We start from the raw sequence: 16440 nt of genomic DNA, 5'->3' as shown, positions 1-16440 counted from the left end.
CGAGCAGAATATGCTGGACAGGAGATCCATACAAGATGTGCTTGTTACAGATGATTGTCTCTTTGCATTGACACCCACTGTCTTTCCTACAACGCGGTATGACTCACTGAGAAGGTAAGCAAGACGCATGTCACCAAACACCAAGAACTACCACCTTCTGAACCTACTACCGCTGCTGACTCGTGTTCCGAACTCAGGAAAGCCATCATCTCTCAGTCACACCAACTGTGTGACTAAGTTACAATGGCTTTTCTTACTTCTGTATTTCACATAAAGATTCCTAATGCTTTAGTACCTTTTGGTTCTGATCCTAGGTTTTACTGTAATAGCCCTTCAAACATTTCACAATCAACTTAAGCAAGCACTGAAGCCAGAAAAGGGGTACCACCTGCCTCAAATGTCGCTGTATGCTGCAAGATACATGCTGTAACCAGATCAGGAAACTGATCCAAGGTAGCTCTAACTTTAAAAACAAACACACACACCATTTGCACAGGAATACAGGTGAGGAGTACAGCATTGCATAGGTTTAAAGCCTTTCAGAGGCTAAACTAGCTTGCAGAGGCCTGAACTCATCATGAAACTGCCTGAAATAGCAGCTAAGCCTTTAAACTCAATTTATCCATCTTGTTCTTAAACCTCTGTTTATACTTGGTGCTTATGCTAAATAAAAATACAGCAGTATGCATTTGTCGCATAGAAGTTTATCTGCAACTTGTATTTAAGCAATAGTGATCCCTTCACCCAAACTCTAATCCTTGAGGAAGGGACAGCCTTTGCAAGAACTTCATACCAGTCGCAAACTATTTCACAAACTACAGCTAAAGAAAATGGATCTTCTACCAGTATCCTTACGTCTGCTTTACCAGGATCCAGTACTTTCACTACTGAAAGACGTGTGCTGAAAACCACTGCTTTAGGAAAGCTGTCAAGAATACACCCATATAGTTGGCACAAAGACTGAGTCACAACAGTTTGTAACACAAAACTGATTCCAGATTCTGAAGTCCAGCTTTGCTGACACCAAAAACTAAAATCTGAAAGTTATTTCTTGCTGGAAATATTATTTCATACATCACCAGAAATAATAATAAAAAAAAAAATCTAAGAACATCTGATAAATTGGGTTTTTTCCAAAGATTTGCTAAAACATCAGAACCAAAACAATGAACTAAGGATACAGGATGAGCACATATACATGCCTCTGTCAAAAAAACAAAAAGTAAAAATGAGATTCATATGTATTGTTACTAAATTTAGTTAATAATCTTTTAGCACTTCTAAGCTAAAAGTTACTGATCTATCATTACGTACAATTAAACAATTTATCAAACAATATACAATCTAGTCTTAATGGGCCAAGAGCATCAGAAATGTTGACTTCCCCTGGATTGCTTCCACTCTGCAAATTAATCCACTAAGCAAATTGCAGGATGCTTCTTTCCATGAGCTCTCAGTACAAATCAGTACCAGTATTACATTATTTCATCAAGACAGGGATAAAAATAAAGTTAATTCAGTAGAAATGCTTTGTAAAATTTCAAAAGCAAGCATTATGACTAGAAAACAGGATATACCCTCAGCTGGGCAAAATTTTGAACTGCCTTATGGTATCAGTATGAATACACAATTCAAAACCATTACTCTGGCAAGCAGATCCACAAGACATTTAATAGAAGTTCCCCAGAGACATCTTGCTTTCAAGCAGGACACAGGGAAACCCTGCTCCCCTTTCTCTTTCTCCCAGTAGCAGCAGTTCCTTTCAAAGCAAGAACCAGGTAAATGCCCTGCACTGTGCAGGTGTCCCGTGGCATCTGGCAGTTTCTATTCCTCTTCTAGTCGAGGTACGAGAGAAAAGTTCCAGCTGTCTTCTGTGCAAGAACAGAACACAGGACAAACTTTCTGATCTCTCTGTACGTATCTTTCAGGAATGTATCCCAATACCCATGTTCTGGGCAACAGTAATTTCACCCCAAAATTGATTTTATGAAGGTATTTTCACTAAAGTTAGGTAGAAAAATGATTGAAAAAGCTCACCGCAAAACTGGTGTTTGTAAAAGAGACCTCCCATTCCTAACATAGCATCTTCTGCCAGATACTGTAATTAAGTCATACTTCCATGGCTGGTTTACTTTTCTTGTCATGGAAATAATTATGTCATAACTACCTGGGGTCAGACTATCCAAAAAACACCCACTGGAACTGGGAGCACAACTCAGACAAAACAGAAACGACACGTGTCCTCTATTTTCAAGCAAATGCAATGGCTCCCAAATCCAGGGCACAGTGCTCAGAAAGCCAAGTGACTTGGAGGTGGCACGAATATCAAATAAATTATTAGATTCATACTTGAGGTACAACTATCTTTTTAATGTAGTAATCCCTGCCTTAGCCTAAACCTGATTATATTGTTTCTCTACGTGTTACAAGCTTGTCCTGCTTTGATGTACCCAGAAATAATCTTAAAAGCAAGCGGGCCTCAGGTAACATGACACATTCAGCCAACTGGCAAACTGCAACACATTGCAAAAGCAGAGCAGCCGCCCAGCTGTGCCTGTACCCGGGATAAGCCAACAAAAGAGCACAAACACACAGGCGGAGGGATGCCCGGCTGTCATTTCAGGCACGCCATAACCCACGGAAAGAACCTCTCGCTTTGGCAAGGAACGGCGGCTGGGGGCACGGCTCGCAGGCACGGCCCGGGACAGGGGGCCATTTCCCCGGGGGGGGGGGGGGTCACCAACTGCAATAGAGTCTCTCCCCCCTAAGTATTTAGCTCCGCCGGGCGGGAGGACAACGAGCTGCACGCACCCGGCCCCAGCCAGGCGGACCCGCGCAGCCGGGCACTGCCCTCCGCCCGCCCGCATGAGGCCGTGGGGCCGCCCGCGGTTCCCCGCTGACCTTGGGGCCGCCGCCCCCGGCCGGGTGTGCGAGGCAGCCCGGCGTCCGCCAGCCCGCCCGGCCGCGGGGTCGGGAGGCCGCGATGGGCCGTCGAGGCGGGGCGCGGGCAGGAGGGCCGGGGCAGGGCGGAGCCGGGGCGCGGCGGGCTGAGGCGGGGGGCGCCGGCGCGAACGAGCCCCCCACCTCCCCCCCCAATCCCGCCTCCCACCGCCCCGCTCGGGGAGAGAGAGCGGAGCGCGCCCGGCCGCCCCCACCCCCCGGGGGAGGCCCACGCAGCTGGGCGGGGCCCCCCCGGCCCCTGGAGCCCGGTACCTGGCTGCGGCGCTAGGGGTGCCGGGGCTGCGCCCCCGCCATGCCCGGCTCCAGCTGCTGGAGGCCCCGACGCCAGCGGCTCACTCCGGCCCGGCCGCCATGTCAGCCGCGCCGCGCGATGCATTGTGGGATGAGGGCGGGAGGGAGAGCTTCGAGGGCGGGCGGCGCTGCCGGGCGGGCGCGGGGCGGCGGAGGGCAGCTCGGATCGGCCCCGGCCCGGATCGGCCCCGGCCGCCGGGGAGCTCCCCCCACCCCGCAGAACTCCCCCTTCCCATCGCCCCCGTGCTCGGGGCCCTCCCCCAGTCCCACATCAGGGCGCGGGGATAAACAGCTCCGGTTTTTCCTTCAGCCCCCCCCCCCCCAGCCACGCCAATTTTTTCCTTTTTTTCCCCATTTTTCATCCCAGGCCTCGCCCCGCGCACGGTAGGCCGCAGGTCCCGTCGAGCAGGGCTAGGGCCCGCCTGGAGGGTCTGCCCCACGCCGCAGCCTGGGCCTTGTTCCCCTGTTCCTCAGGGCTTGGCCTCCTCCCCTGCTTCTGGTGCTGCCGTCGAGTGGAGGAGGCCAGGTGGGCTCCACACAAAGCGGCCCACGGTGAAGAGGGGCGATGGGGGGAAATGGCTCCTGGCTCCCTGACCTCAGCTACGAAGCTGGCCCCAGCTGCAGCTGGGGATGGGATCTTGGCCAGCGTCTCTGCTGGCAGTTCTCTAGGTCTTGGGGGAGAAGAGCCGGCCGCCGGGCTCTTGGCAGTGCTGGAGGGTGACCTGAAGAATTTGGCAAGTGCTTGTGTAAGGCAAATCTGCCGGTGATCCACTACGGTACTACCCCTGCCTGGGTGTGAAATGTCACGTTGTTGGCACTTCTCAGCCCAGGCTAAGGAGGCCTTTCCAGAACAACAAAGCCTGTGGAAGATTAATGTTGAACTACTAAGGGGGTTCAAAGGAAAGTATTAAAAATAATGTGAATAGTAGTGCTGGAAACGCTACCTCAGAGAGTCTATCTAGGTAAACAAAAGTTGAAAAATCTGTAATATTGGATTCTATAAATACTTCTGAATGTGTTGTGTCAGTGCGATCCTTAGAGCTCATCAGCTTTTTCATGGTTCACTTGGAGTTCTCATTTCATGAAAGGAGGATTGGGTGGCTCAGGGTATTGCTAACGGGACGCAGCGCAGAGCTTTCACCTTTAGGAACGTGGGCCAGGCCAGTCCAGGTCAGTGGCTTGGGGACAGCTGACGTTAGCTGGGTGGTGGTTTCAGTCCAGTCCTGTTTGACAAAGATTGTTACTCGGTTTAGTAGGCCAAAGAGTAAATTGCAAAAGTAACTAAATTATACTTGCTACTGGATACAGTCCTCCTAGATCAATATTTAGACATGCTAGCGAGCAAACACAAACCAGTTTGCAAACCTGACTGGCATTTTTCCTGCAAGCTGAAATTTATTAGAATATATCAGATTTAGTTCAAACTGTTGGATAGACTTTAATATGAAATGTTAGTGCAGTTTGGCTCTGAAAACTTGAATCAGTATAAAGCCAACACTCTTTGACATAGTCTCTCTCTCTGTGCATTCAGAAACAATTCTTCCTTCTTTGCCAATGTTAAAGAATGTTTTATTGCAGGGAGCAATATAGAAACACAGCAGTAAGAGAGGAAGCTGAATTCTACTGCCAGCTGGCCATTATTTAAAGAATTCCCAATTCGGTGCCAGTGATGAAAAACTTTCAGATTCTGGGCTCCGTTTGTAGGAGAAAATATAATTCTGAAAGCCACTAAATTTTACCTAGAAATCAGAGACAATAATCATAAAGCTGTAGAAGCAGATTTTAATAAAGTCCCTTTCCAGAGCAAAACCCTGCTTGCCTCATGTTGTGGTATGATGCTTCATTTTCAGTCCTGCACCCAAACTACAATAACGTTATGCCTCAAAAAATCTCAGCGCACTGTAGATTTACTTTTAATTTTCCAGCCAAAAAAATGCTTATGTTGAATTCTTTTCCTAATTGGAATTTTTTAAAAATTATCTTTAGGATTTACTAGGGTTTTAAAAGTTATTTAAATGTATATACTGTATTAAAGCCCTATTCTCTGTCTCCAGTTATGTCTGAAGAAACTCTAAAGCTTCTCAGATAATTTATTTATAAAATGAGGACATCATACTTGACTCATCTAAAGGAAAGGTTCCTGGTCAATACTACCTGCCAGGAAAGTATACAGGAAGATAGCACTTACCTGTGAAGATGAAAGCTTCAGATTCTTATCACAGAGTATCATCTCCATAGACAGCATGGTAGAAGATTTTCTGTCTATATATTTTCGTAGCATATTGCATTGTGTCTTGATGCTGGATGTCTACTTAAGCTGAAATACATAAAAACATGAAAAATCTGAAACATTTAAAAACTATTATTAAATTTTTCAACTGGTCATACACGGCTTCTTCACAGTAATGCCATTTATGCTTGAATTACTTAATCCAATTTAATCAAGATGTCAAAGATCTACCAAAACTCAGTTTAAAAAAAAAATCACTGAGATTACAAAATGTAATTTGCTCTTCAAAAGATAGATTTCCAATACGCCTTGGATGTGCTACTTAATTGTTTTCTGTAAATCACTACATTTTGCTTTTCTTTGCCAAGAATTATCAGAATCATAGGCATGGAGAAACAGTTTCTCGGTCCAAGAAGAAATCAATGACCATTAAATGCTTTCTATTGTTGTTACTTTATATATACAAATCCCTTTCTTCCAGCAGGCCTAGCAGCAAATTGTACAAATGGCTACTTTTTCTGGCAGACAACCCAAGAATGGCATCAGTGTACTGAAGCAGTGGTTTGGCTCTGTATATCTGAAAGCTTGGTACCAAAATCAGTTCCTGATGCTTAATGCCTCTTTCTTGCATCAAAACCCCTTGGTGATGCCTTTTCTCCCAGGTCACACTGTCCGGACCAGTGGTCTGGCCACGGACTTGTTGCCAGCCAGGTGTGTGCAGAGACGAATCTCCTGAAGGCCCAGCTAACGGTGCTCTGTTTTGCAGGGTACTACGCACGGCATGTTTGTAATTCTGTTTTTGCTGGCTGTGACTCTCGCTCAGAGCACTTGCAGCAGTAACCACTAGCAACCAAGCCACTGGTATCCTCTGACATTACACCGTAGTTACTAGATGCTATAGTTAGTACACTAAAAAAAGGCACTTGAAAATCTATCAGAAATCACAACAACTCTATCCCTTGTTTTCCTAGGGCATAGTTAAAGCAGATCTCTCAATCTGACTGGTATCCCACAGACAGTATTACTATTCTTGAGCCAACTAGCACTTTCGTTTGTCTTGTACCCATAAGTGGCCTTATACATCACTACCACCATGAAACACTCAATTTCAGAGTATTTGAACCCTCCAGAAATACATTTTCTTGAGGTCTGGTATGGACTCGACTTCTACCAGCCCCTCGCAGCAGCCAGACTGTTGCAAAACATCGGTTTGCAGCAGTCCGTCCTTTGCGGCAGCGCGTCCCCACCGTGGCGGGAGTCCCCGCAGCGCGGGCGCGCAGCATGCTAGATCCGGAGGGCAGTGCGGAGTACAAGCCTGCCTCTGCCTTCCCCAGGGTTTGCCTCATCCCTCTCGCCATGCTCCTTGCAATCGCAGCACTCCTGCTCCTAGCGTTTTCCGCTACGCGGCAGAAAGAGCCCGATTTTTACACTTTCAAAGTTGTAAATATCAGGGGCAAACTAGTTTCTCTGGAGAAATACAGGGGCTCGGTAAGTCTGCGCGGAGCCGGGGCTCGCTCACCCGCCGCTCCTTGCATGGCTGCACACCCGGGGGGGCGGGGGGGTTGTACATTAACCGGGTGCGCGCCCGTGATAGAGGGGGTCACGGCGCTGCTTCGGGCTGATGCCGCTCGGCAGCGCCGGCCGCGTTCGGGAAAGCGCCCGGCCCCGGGGTGCGCGGCCGCCGCTGCTCGGGCGCGCTGGGCTGCAGACGTGGCAGGCAGCGGCTGCCGGCCCTCCGCTCGGCGGCGCCGGGCCCTGGCTCCGAGACCCCGAGCGCTGGGGGTTGGTGCCGTTGGGCAACTTACTTTTGGAGCTTCTTTCTGCCTTTTAACCGCATGACTTCTAGTAAATTGTTTTTGTCGAAACCCCATTCCTTTCTAATATTCTGCACTAAAAAAAAAAAAAAAAAGATGGGATTTAATCAGTGGCTAATGGAGTTAACGGACTTCATCATAATAAAAAAGCAAGAGATGTGATATGTAGTTATTATCAGTGTATAGTGAAATTGTAGCAACATCAGGCTCTTCCAGCTGTTGCTTTTTAGCCCAACAGCAATATGAAGAAGGGCATGTAGACACACATGTACTTCTCTGATGTCTTTTAAATTTTATTTACACTTTAAGGAGTTCTAGGCAGGTCTTTCCTTTCAGTTTTAAGAACAGTTTCCTTGAGTGTAACCTGATTTGATTTGATTTTAGTGGTTTGACCATCTAGGAAAGATGGTTGGTACCTATGGCAGAGTGAAAAAGGAACTTAGCACATGGAAGGCATAATACTATAAGCTCTTCTAGCCACATTCACAAATTATGGAAGCTAAAATCGACATAAAGCCCACAACTGCCACCCTTAGCGCTCAGATAACCCATCTTCCATGATAGAGCCAGGCAGTCTGATAGCTGCTGCGCAAAAAGGCAGGCAGCGCTTCTCGCTTTCACCCTTGGTCTCCAGCTTTGTGTTTCCACCTTGCTTTTCCCCCTCCCTAGGTACTCCACTGAGGTGTCCAAGCTCACTAGTCCACAGCAGCAGGTCACAAAAACATTTGCAGGAAGGCAGAGAGGGCCCACAGGAGGAGACGTACATTTTCCTGAGCTCAGGAGAAAGGGGTACTGGTAGATTTGGACAAAATGAAAGGTCTGAATCTTACCTCGTCAAAGTCCTCCTCTTCCTCCATTCACAATTCAGATGGAGCAGAACTGGTCCAATGCACACTCAAATATCTTATGTTGGAAAAAACACAGAACTTATGTAATATTAAGCAATATTTGCTTTGTTTTTAGGAGTTTCTTCCAAAGGCTCTGTCAATAAATCCTGTTACTGGGGCATGTTTTCTCTGCAGGTCATCTGCAAACCTGTCTGAACAATAAGCAAATACCACTTGTAGCTTCTCTACCTCAGGGCCAGAATCCACATGGAAAGGAGTAAAGGGGGAACTTGGTGGAATTCCTTACAGCCACCCTGCAGAGAGCTGAGGGTGTTCATCCCCTCCGGAACAAGCTGATCTGGAATCTCATGACCCTGCCAGCTTAGGGGGGGGTGTCTGTATCTCTGTGGTGCAATGATACCAGGCCATCCTGGAGGCGGGACTGGTTTTATAAGGGAGAGCTCTGGAGCCGTACCTTGGAAAAGGTAACGCCATCAGTGAATGGTACTGCTTGAACTCTTGCTAGGCCATACGGAATGTTTTATTCCAAAAAAAGTGGTGACCAGCTTCTGCGTGGAACAAAAAGATTTGCATTCAGAGAGTCTATTAATATTCGGGCTAGCTGCTGTTTGATGATGCATGTGCACAATTTTAAAGAAAACTGTATCAATAAAACACATCCATTTCTGTAATTATGTTGTCAGAACTCAATATCAAGGTAGACAAAGGTTAATTAAAACTCCCTTTTATTTCTTAAAATAAACCTGCTTAAATATGCAGTTAGGTAAGTAATGTTAAGATATAGCTTTATCATAATATTTTAAAGCTATTATAAGAAAGCAAATAATATGTAAGTACTACATATGTGCTGCTGATGCTTTAAAGAAATTGAGTCACTAGTTAGCCCATGGAACAATAGTCTGCTAATTGCTAAACCAGCTTTTAACAGCCTTAAGCTTTCTGGCAGGTGTAGAGAGAACATTTTCTTCAGTCACTCACGTAATTTAGTTAAAGAACTATTTAATTTGCAGTCAGGAAACTATGTGGGAACTGAAAATACCCAAAAGCTTCCAGAGTATAGAAAAAAGAAGTCTGCTAATTCTAAAAACAGAAGAGCCACGCTAAGTAAAAACAATCAGTACAAAATCAGGTATGATATTACATCTACCTGAAAGCAGAGAAAGGGAGGACTATTACACCTGAAAAAAGAGTACCACAAGTGAAACAGATCAAAAGGCTGTCTGTTTTACTGTGTGGCACAAGAAGTCCATCCTCCTGTTTTTCCAGTCTACCATACTGATGTTGACCCCTTCCAGTGGCTGGAAAAGAATCGACAGGCTCCAAATAAGACTAGTTTTCTATCTAATCTATCTACCTATCTAGTTCAGGAAAGCTTATATTTTATTTTATGATCTCTATCAGATATGCTGTAAGAGACAGTATTCCTACCAAAAATAGTACCTATCTGGGAGTCAGAACTCCCAAGCATCAGCTGTTCCCTGCTGTGTTTATACCTATCTAGATATTATAGTACCTACCTACCTGCCTGCCTGCCTACCTACCACACAGCTAAGTACAGTGTGCTGAGGTGTAATTAGCAGTGGTCATGCAGTGCTTTGGAAATCTTGAACCAAAGGTACTATAATCATGTAAAAGCATTAGGCACTATAACAATGTAAAGTATTATTTTACTATTGAAAGTAATGCTAGGCACTTTGCATCACAGCTCTCTGCAATCCAAGAATGTAATATTACTGAATGTGCATAAATACAGAGTACAGCTACGTAATTACTGTACAAAATATTGCTATTTTCTTCCATGAAGGTAACAGCTCTGTGAGTTAGTGTAATCTGACACTTGTGGCTGGATCTTCCATCAGTCAGATGGAGCCGGTTAACAATCTCCAGGTCTAAAAGCCTAAGTATCTGCTGTCTCTGCTAAAAGATCCACAAAGGGTTAGTTGAAGCTGATAGCAGATTCAGAAATCTGTACAGGGATGTTTTCCTCAAAGAGGTACACAGGTGTAAACATTAAGTGTATATATATAAGTAATAGAAGAAATATTTTTGCAGTGTTAAATAAATGAGTTCACTACTAGCATGCATGGGTTTTCTAAGCAAAGGGAAGGAAAGGATAGTATTAAGAGGTCAGACAACAGCTAATACAGAATTCAGCTTAAATTAAGTAATTTTGGTAGGTCCAGGATGAATTGTTTGCACTGCACACTAGGTGGGGTAATTGACTTGCACTCTCAGAGCCTTAAGTCAGTAAAGAGGCATATTGAACTTAATTTACATCATTAATAGTCGTAAGTCAAAGTACAGCCTCTTCATGAGAACAAAAAGAGTGGCTGTTATTTATTAAAAATAAAATATAGACACAAAAAAATGACCACATTTAATCACTTCTGGTACCAGACAGTTGAAAGATAACTCGGTACAAGATTTTTAAACAATCATTTTAAACATTCCTTATGAAATACTAATAAACCCTTAAAGTTTTTTATTATATGTTAGTTATACTTTTAGGAGGTTTGCACTATTAAATTAGGTAGTTCAGTAACAGAATGCATTTTTCTAAGGAAAAAAGAGAAGCATAATGTGTCTGCCATTCTAAGAAATGCTACGTGTGTCTTCCTCCTGTTTTGTGGGAGAACATATGGAAGTTTGCACCTTTTGCAGTATGTGCTCTCATGCCTTTCACCACCACGCTGAGTAATCACTGGTTTTAAAGATCTGTAAATTAAAATTATTTCTTTTTGACTGAATCCTTTCAAGCCCTCCTAACTGCAAAATCAAGTAAAAGTTATAAAAGTTTGATTGTTTTCAGTGGCAAGTTTCCCATCTGTTACAAAGCAAACATAATACCTACACAACCTTATTTCCCCTACAGACCTGGAGCTGTTGGAGCGGGGCCAGAGGAGGCCACAGCAATGATCCGAGCGCTGGAACCCCTCTGCTGGGGGGAAAGGCTGGGACAGCTGGGGCTGGTCAGCCTGGAGAAGAGAAGGCTGTGGGGAGACCTTATAGCAGCCTGCCAGTACCTGAAGGGGGCCTATAGGAAAGAAGGGGAAAATCTAGCAAGGCCTGTTGGGACAGGACAAGGAGTAATGGCTTTAAACTAAGGGAGGGTAGATTTAGACTAGATATAAGGAACATTTTTTTTACAGTGAGGGTGGTGAAACACTGGATCGGGTTGCCCAGAGAGGTAGTGGAGGCCCCATCCCTGGAAACATTCAAGGCCAGGTTGGACTGGGCTCTGAGCAACCTGGTCTAGTTGAAGATGTCCCTGCTCACTGCAGGGGGGTTGAGCTAGATGACCTCTAAAGGTCCCTTACAACCCAAACCATTCTCTGATTCCACGATACTAAACTTTAGTTTTCACTATGCTTGGTAAATACAGATTGTTTAAAGAGAATAGAAGTGCCCATAGTTATTTTTTATGTCTGCTATATAAGTTCTATTTGAAATGCTGACAGTCTGCAACAGGAGTGCACCATAAAATTATTACCTCTTCTCTGAAAAAAAACCCAAGCCTAATTATATACCAAATCTTTGGATGTTTTAGGAGACTGAATTTAAAATTTCAGGTAGCGCTTTTAAATAAAAATCTGAATGAATGCTTTGGAAGTTAGCTAGACGGCTCCAGATCATATTTCATATGCAAGTGTTGACACAATACACCACAAAGAAGATCACATCAACTTCTGCTTTATGAGATTACCTGTCTTCCAGGGAGAACAGTGCCGCTCCGAAACCACTTTAAATGTAGCCATATACCTATAGAAGGTACAAAATACACAAAGTAAGTGTTAATGTTTAATGGAAGAAGTGATAAACACCAACATCCCCCTAGTTTATTCTTTACCCATTCCTACCCCTTCTAGTGATTTTGTCTTATTATCCCATACCTTACCCAGATTGTGGGCTTTTACATGCCAGTTTGTTTTCTGGCCACATGTAGTCATTTATTTTTCATATATTACAATTTATTGGATGCACTCTATTCATATTTCCTATATACTTTTATACTTTGTATAAAAACCATACACACAGGAATATGCAACAATAGCAACATTAGAATCCAAAGTTTAAATTGAGCAAAGCCACTTGTCACAGACAGCAGAGTAGGAGACCTGGAGTCAGTTTTTACTTCCTTTTCTTGCCCTGCAGCTACTTGCTGTGTAATTTGATCAGGTCAGTTAATGCATGGAAGCTTCAGGCTTTCCTCTTGCGGCACTGGGCCCTTCAACACTGCTGTCACACTGACAATAACGAAACCAACGTGCCAGCTTCCATGAAACTGCCAAACTCCTGTGGAAAGATCCAATGTAAATAGCTACTGCTGTTGTACCAGCATTGGGGAACATGTTGGCTACTTTGATTGAATTAAAACTTTTTTTCCAGTTTGAGAAGGAAAGACCAGCTTCTGGGCTGATGTATAATCTGTAGAAACGCACTGGATTCAGAGTAAATCACATAGAATTTTGGTTCCCAAATCATAATGCTTTTTCTGCACTATACCTGATTTTAATCTAGGTGGGTAGAAACATTTTTCGTATTACAATATTTATACTGCCTTAAGACTCTTAACAAATTGATCTGAAAAAAGGAATAGAATGTAGTTATCTGTAAAAGAAATATAACTATAAAGCACATAATGCTATTTTTATTAATAAAATCGTATTGTATCTAAAAGATCTGTGACATTCAGCTTTAATCCACTCTCAAGAAAATATTAGAATGGACTCAATTTATGTAGAACAAGAAGCAACTCACACAAAATTTGTAAGAACAAAACCTGTTAAGTCTGAAAATAATTTCTAGAAGTTATTTAAGGATAAAATATCTCAAAAGCCAATGGAAAGCTCTTCAAAGCCTTCAGAAACTGTGTAATATGTGTAGCTCAGGGTTAGGTCACTTAATTTCCCCAAGAAGCTCTTGGCAGAATCTGTTCCACCATGTATTGTCCTTACACAAGCCTCTGTTTTCCTGTAGCGCTCATCTGTGTTTGGCATCCTCCTCTCTGCTGGATCTGAGCAGGCAGTTACATGCCTGGTGGTAATGTCTGAATGACAATGTGCACAACGTCAAAGATAATCAGCTATGGGAATGACTTTAAAGGATAGTCTTCAATTCTTGGAATGTCTAATTGAGACAGTAAACCTTTATGCAAAAACTGTTGTCGTTTTGTCACAACTGAGTAGATTTACTCTAGAAATGGTGGGAAATTTTACAGTCCATACTGCACAGACCAATCAAAAATCCTGTAATTGGTTTTATTAGCTTCAAGGTCAAGACATCACTAGCAATGATAAATGGATCAGCCAATTCTGTGTGAGTACTAAATTCTGTACAAGGAAAGATGCCGCAGAACAGATGCTTCACAACAGATGCTTCACAACAGATAAATAAACTACCAAAAATACATTAATTTTCAGGTTTCTTTCATACAGCTTTGTATATCTTAGCTGGATGGTCATTTCTTAAATATGCTGGGAAACTATCAAAAATGCAGAATGAAGAAACAGATTCTCTGTAAACTGAGACTTGCTTAGCAGTTTTTCGATTGTCTTCCTGTTTGCAAAGTGGGAATACATAACAGAAATATTAAATCTTCCTATTGTGAACAGAACTTGATGTAGTTTCAAACATAAGTGTTGAGCCATAGTTTTGTAGACATTCTCTTTTTATGAAAATAATCTGCATGCCAGCCTACCTGTTGGAAAACTGACATGTGCAGCACATCTTTTAATCTCTCTTGTTCTTCAGGTGTCACTAGTTGTCAACGTTGCAAGTGAGTGTGGGTATACAGATAGCCACTACAAGGCCTTACAACAGTTACAGAGAGACCTCGGCCCATACCATTTCAATGTGCTGGCATTCCCATGCAATCAGTTTGGGCAGCAAGAACCAGACACTGACAAAGAAATTGAGAGTTTTGCACGAAAGACTTACGGTGCCTCCTTTCCAATGTTCAGCAAAATTACAGTCAGTGGAGCCGGTGCAATTCCTGCCTTCAAGTACTTAATTGGTGAGTACTGTGGAACATTGGAGGGCTGTTTCCCCAGTGTAGAATTCCTCTGACACAAAATACCATCCGACAGAAAAAAGATATCTATGACTGTGTTCACAGAATCATAGTGCAGAATTGTCAGGCTCTAGGAGGTCAGAAGTCACGTAGTCCATCCTCCTGCACTAGGCAGGATTTCTCTGTCACCTCTGACAGCTTTGTCTAACTTTCTGAAAACATGTCCAGGGATGAAGCCACTAGAACAACAAATGCCCTGTAAAAGCTAGTCTAATAAACCTCAACCTGGAATACAGGTCTTGAAATATTCTCCTGTATGCATACAACACCCAATCTTCCTTTTTCCACTTTGCAGTCTTGTAAAGTGCTTCTCCTGTGACACAACTGCTGCAGGTTGGATTTATATTTATCTCAAGAGCTGTAGGACAAGTGGAAGGAAAGCGCCTACATAATTGACTTCAACAATCAAAAAGTGAAACTACGCACTAAGAGATGACCTTGAATACTCCCTTCCTCGTTCCTTGCCAAGCATTGGGATAGCCATACTGCATATAGCACAGACACACACACACATGCACATATATACTTCAACACCGATTATAGTGCTTTCTCCTGTCTGCCTGTCTGTCTCTCTCAAGCTTCACAGTTTCCAGTAGTCTTCAGGGGGCTACTGTCCAGTTAAATCTCCCTGTCTGTCAGAAAATTCATCTTATTATTCAGTCTGAACTCCCTCTTAATTTTACATTCCTGCTTCCTGTGAGACAGTAATCAAATTGACATGAACAAATGTCAGGAATTGGTTAGCGTGGTTTTCTTTTCTAAGTTTCCGCTTTTTTCTTTTTTTCCCCTGTAGATTCTACAGGAGAAGAACCAACCTGGAACTTCTGGAAATACCTGGTGGACCCCAATGGGAAAGTAGTAAAGGCCTGGGACTCTACTGTCACTGTTGAAGAAATAAGACCTTATGTTACAGAACTTGTAAGGAAAATCATCCTGAAGAAGAAAGATGAATTATGACTTTCAAAAATCCCAGCATGCCAATTACATTTTGATTGAGAATTAGGGCTGGACTTTGTCTTTTCACATTCCTAAAGAGAGTATATGGGGAAGGGAAATTATGACCAGTAGAATCTATATTCACTGTACTAAGAATGTAGAAAACAGCAAGCTAGCATGGTCAAAGTAATTTAAATTTTTACTCCAACTGTATTGAGTTTGACCTTTCTGGAAAAGAAGAACTCATCAGCAATTGTTTCTTTCCCAATTCAAATTATTAATTGTTGGTAACACTATAGGAAGTCAGTTCATGTACCTGTAGAAGAAGGCTCAGAATAACGAGAACTTCCTGACTGAGATCTCATTGATATCTACAATTCTGTTGTCATATTTTGATCGCAAACTGAATGAAAAAATAAAGAGTAAAAAGTGCATGATTGACTTAAGGCATGTGCTAGGAAGAGGGCCAAAAGGGGTACCTTCAAACCAGGCAGACTTACATAGATAGATGTCTTTCTAGTTACCAAGGCCAAACATATTTAATTTCATCTGTCTAGAAAGTTAAGAAGGGCATGAGGAAAATACATCTATAAAACTTAAATGAAAGAAATATGAAGACAAAGCCCCTGTAAAAATTCTCCAAAGGCTGAGAGGAATTTCTGCATTTTTTTCACCTGGTCAAGATTATCAGGTGATATTTAAATAGTCATTTCAACATCTGTAGGACCAGAGCCTATATGAAATGGCTATTTCTTTCTTCTATTAGCATTTTGCCTTAGAATTACTCTCGCCTCATACAATTGATTTAAAATTTATTTTTCAATTTATAACACCATACAATTATGCTGCATGTACAGACAAACATTAGAGAATCATTTACATTGTTTAATACCACATTAATGTTACAAAATTTTCAAATGTAGCACTCGGGCATCTGTTCAGACTTCAGACTGCTGAACTTCTTAGCTCATACTAAAATAATAACACTAACAATTACAGCCTCATTGTTCTTTGATAGAAACCCTTTGAAAATCTTGTCAGCAAGAACGCTTTATCATCTCAACAAAAAACACAATGTACAGGTCTTCTGCTCTTAACCCCAGGATGCTTTAAGAAGACACTAGTCTTGTCCAATTGCAGTGTTATTGATGAGTGAAAGCTTTTTTTGTGCTTTGTAATGCTTTTTAAAGTAGCACAAACAATATTTGTCCATATAGTTGTCAGGGCCCAAGTGTACAAATAAACCTTAATTGACCTGACCAAGGTAAGGGCTTTTTCCAACTCATCACT

General features: G+C 42.9%; 2 protein-coding genes across 11 annotated transcripts in view; one reads left to right on the top strand and one right to left on the bottom strand.

Annotated features, from left to right (window-relative positions):
- TUT4 (terminal uridylyl transferase 4) overlaps positions 1-8263 on the bottom strand; it is a 56150-nt gene extending 47887 nt beyond the window's left edge. For 4 of the 10 annotated variants that reach the window (XM_075424474.1, XM_075424483.1, XM_075424475.1 and 1 more), the window contains exons 1-4: positions 8127-8260; positions 7288-7372; positions 5441-5569; positions 4394-4475 (exon numbers count right to left, since the gene is read on the bottom strand). The gene's annotated coding sequence lies outside the window, so the exon portion shown is untranslated. Of the gene's footprint in view, positions 1-3213; positions 3325-4393; positions 4476-5440; positions 5570-7287; positions 7373-8126 lie in introns of those variants that run through there. The other 6 variants (XM_075424478.1, XM_075424481.1, XM_075424480.1 and 3 more) reach the window with 3 other exon arrangements.
- On the top strand, positions 6731-16145 carry GPX7 (glutathione peroxidase 7). Its single transcript, XM_009939749.2, has 3 exons — positions 6731-6970; positions 13896-14157; positions 15008-16145. Exons 1-3 carry the CDS (start codon positions 6764-6766, stop codon positions 15169-15171), a joined length of 633 nt encoding a protein of 210 aa, XP_009938051.2. The 5' UTR covers positions 6731-6763; the 3' UTR covers positions 15172-16145.
- The last annotated feature ends 295 nt before the right edge of the window (positions 16146-16440 follow it).

Source organism: Opisthocomus hoazin, chromosome 6 (genome assembly GCF_030867145.1).
Source record: "Opisthocomus hoazin isolate bOpiHoa1 chromosome 6, bOpiHoa1.hap1, whole genome shotgun sequence".
NCBI classification, from domain to species: domain Eukaryota; kingdom Metazoa; phylum Chordata; class Aves; order Opisthocomiformes; family Opisthocomidae; genus Opisthocomus; species Opisthocomus hoazin.
This window is presented reverse-complemented; position numbering and strand designations above follow the sequence as displayed.

What these genes read in the sequence shown, in the direction of transcription:
- GPX7 (XM_009939749.2), top strand. Translation starts at nt 6,764, where the DNA reads ATGCTAGATCCGGAGGGCAGTGCGGAGTACAAGCCTGCCTCTGCCTTC. An exon ending in TGGAGAAATACAGGGGCTCG is followed by an intron (nt 6,971 to 13,895) that starts GTAAGTCTGCGC and finishes CTTGTTCTTCAG; the next exon opens with GTGTCACTAGTTGTCAACGT. An exon ending in TGCCTTCAAGTACTTAATTG is followed by an intron (nt 14,158 to 15,007) that starts GTGAGTACTGTG and finishes TTTCCCCTGTAG; the next exon opens with ATTCTACAGGAGAAGAACCA.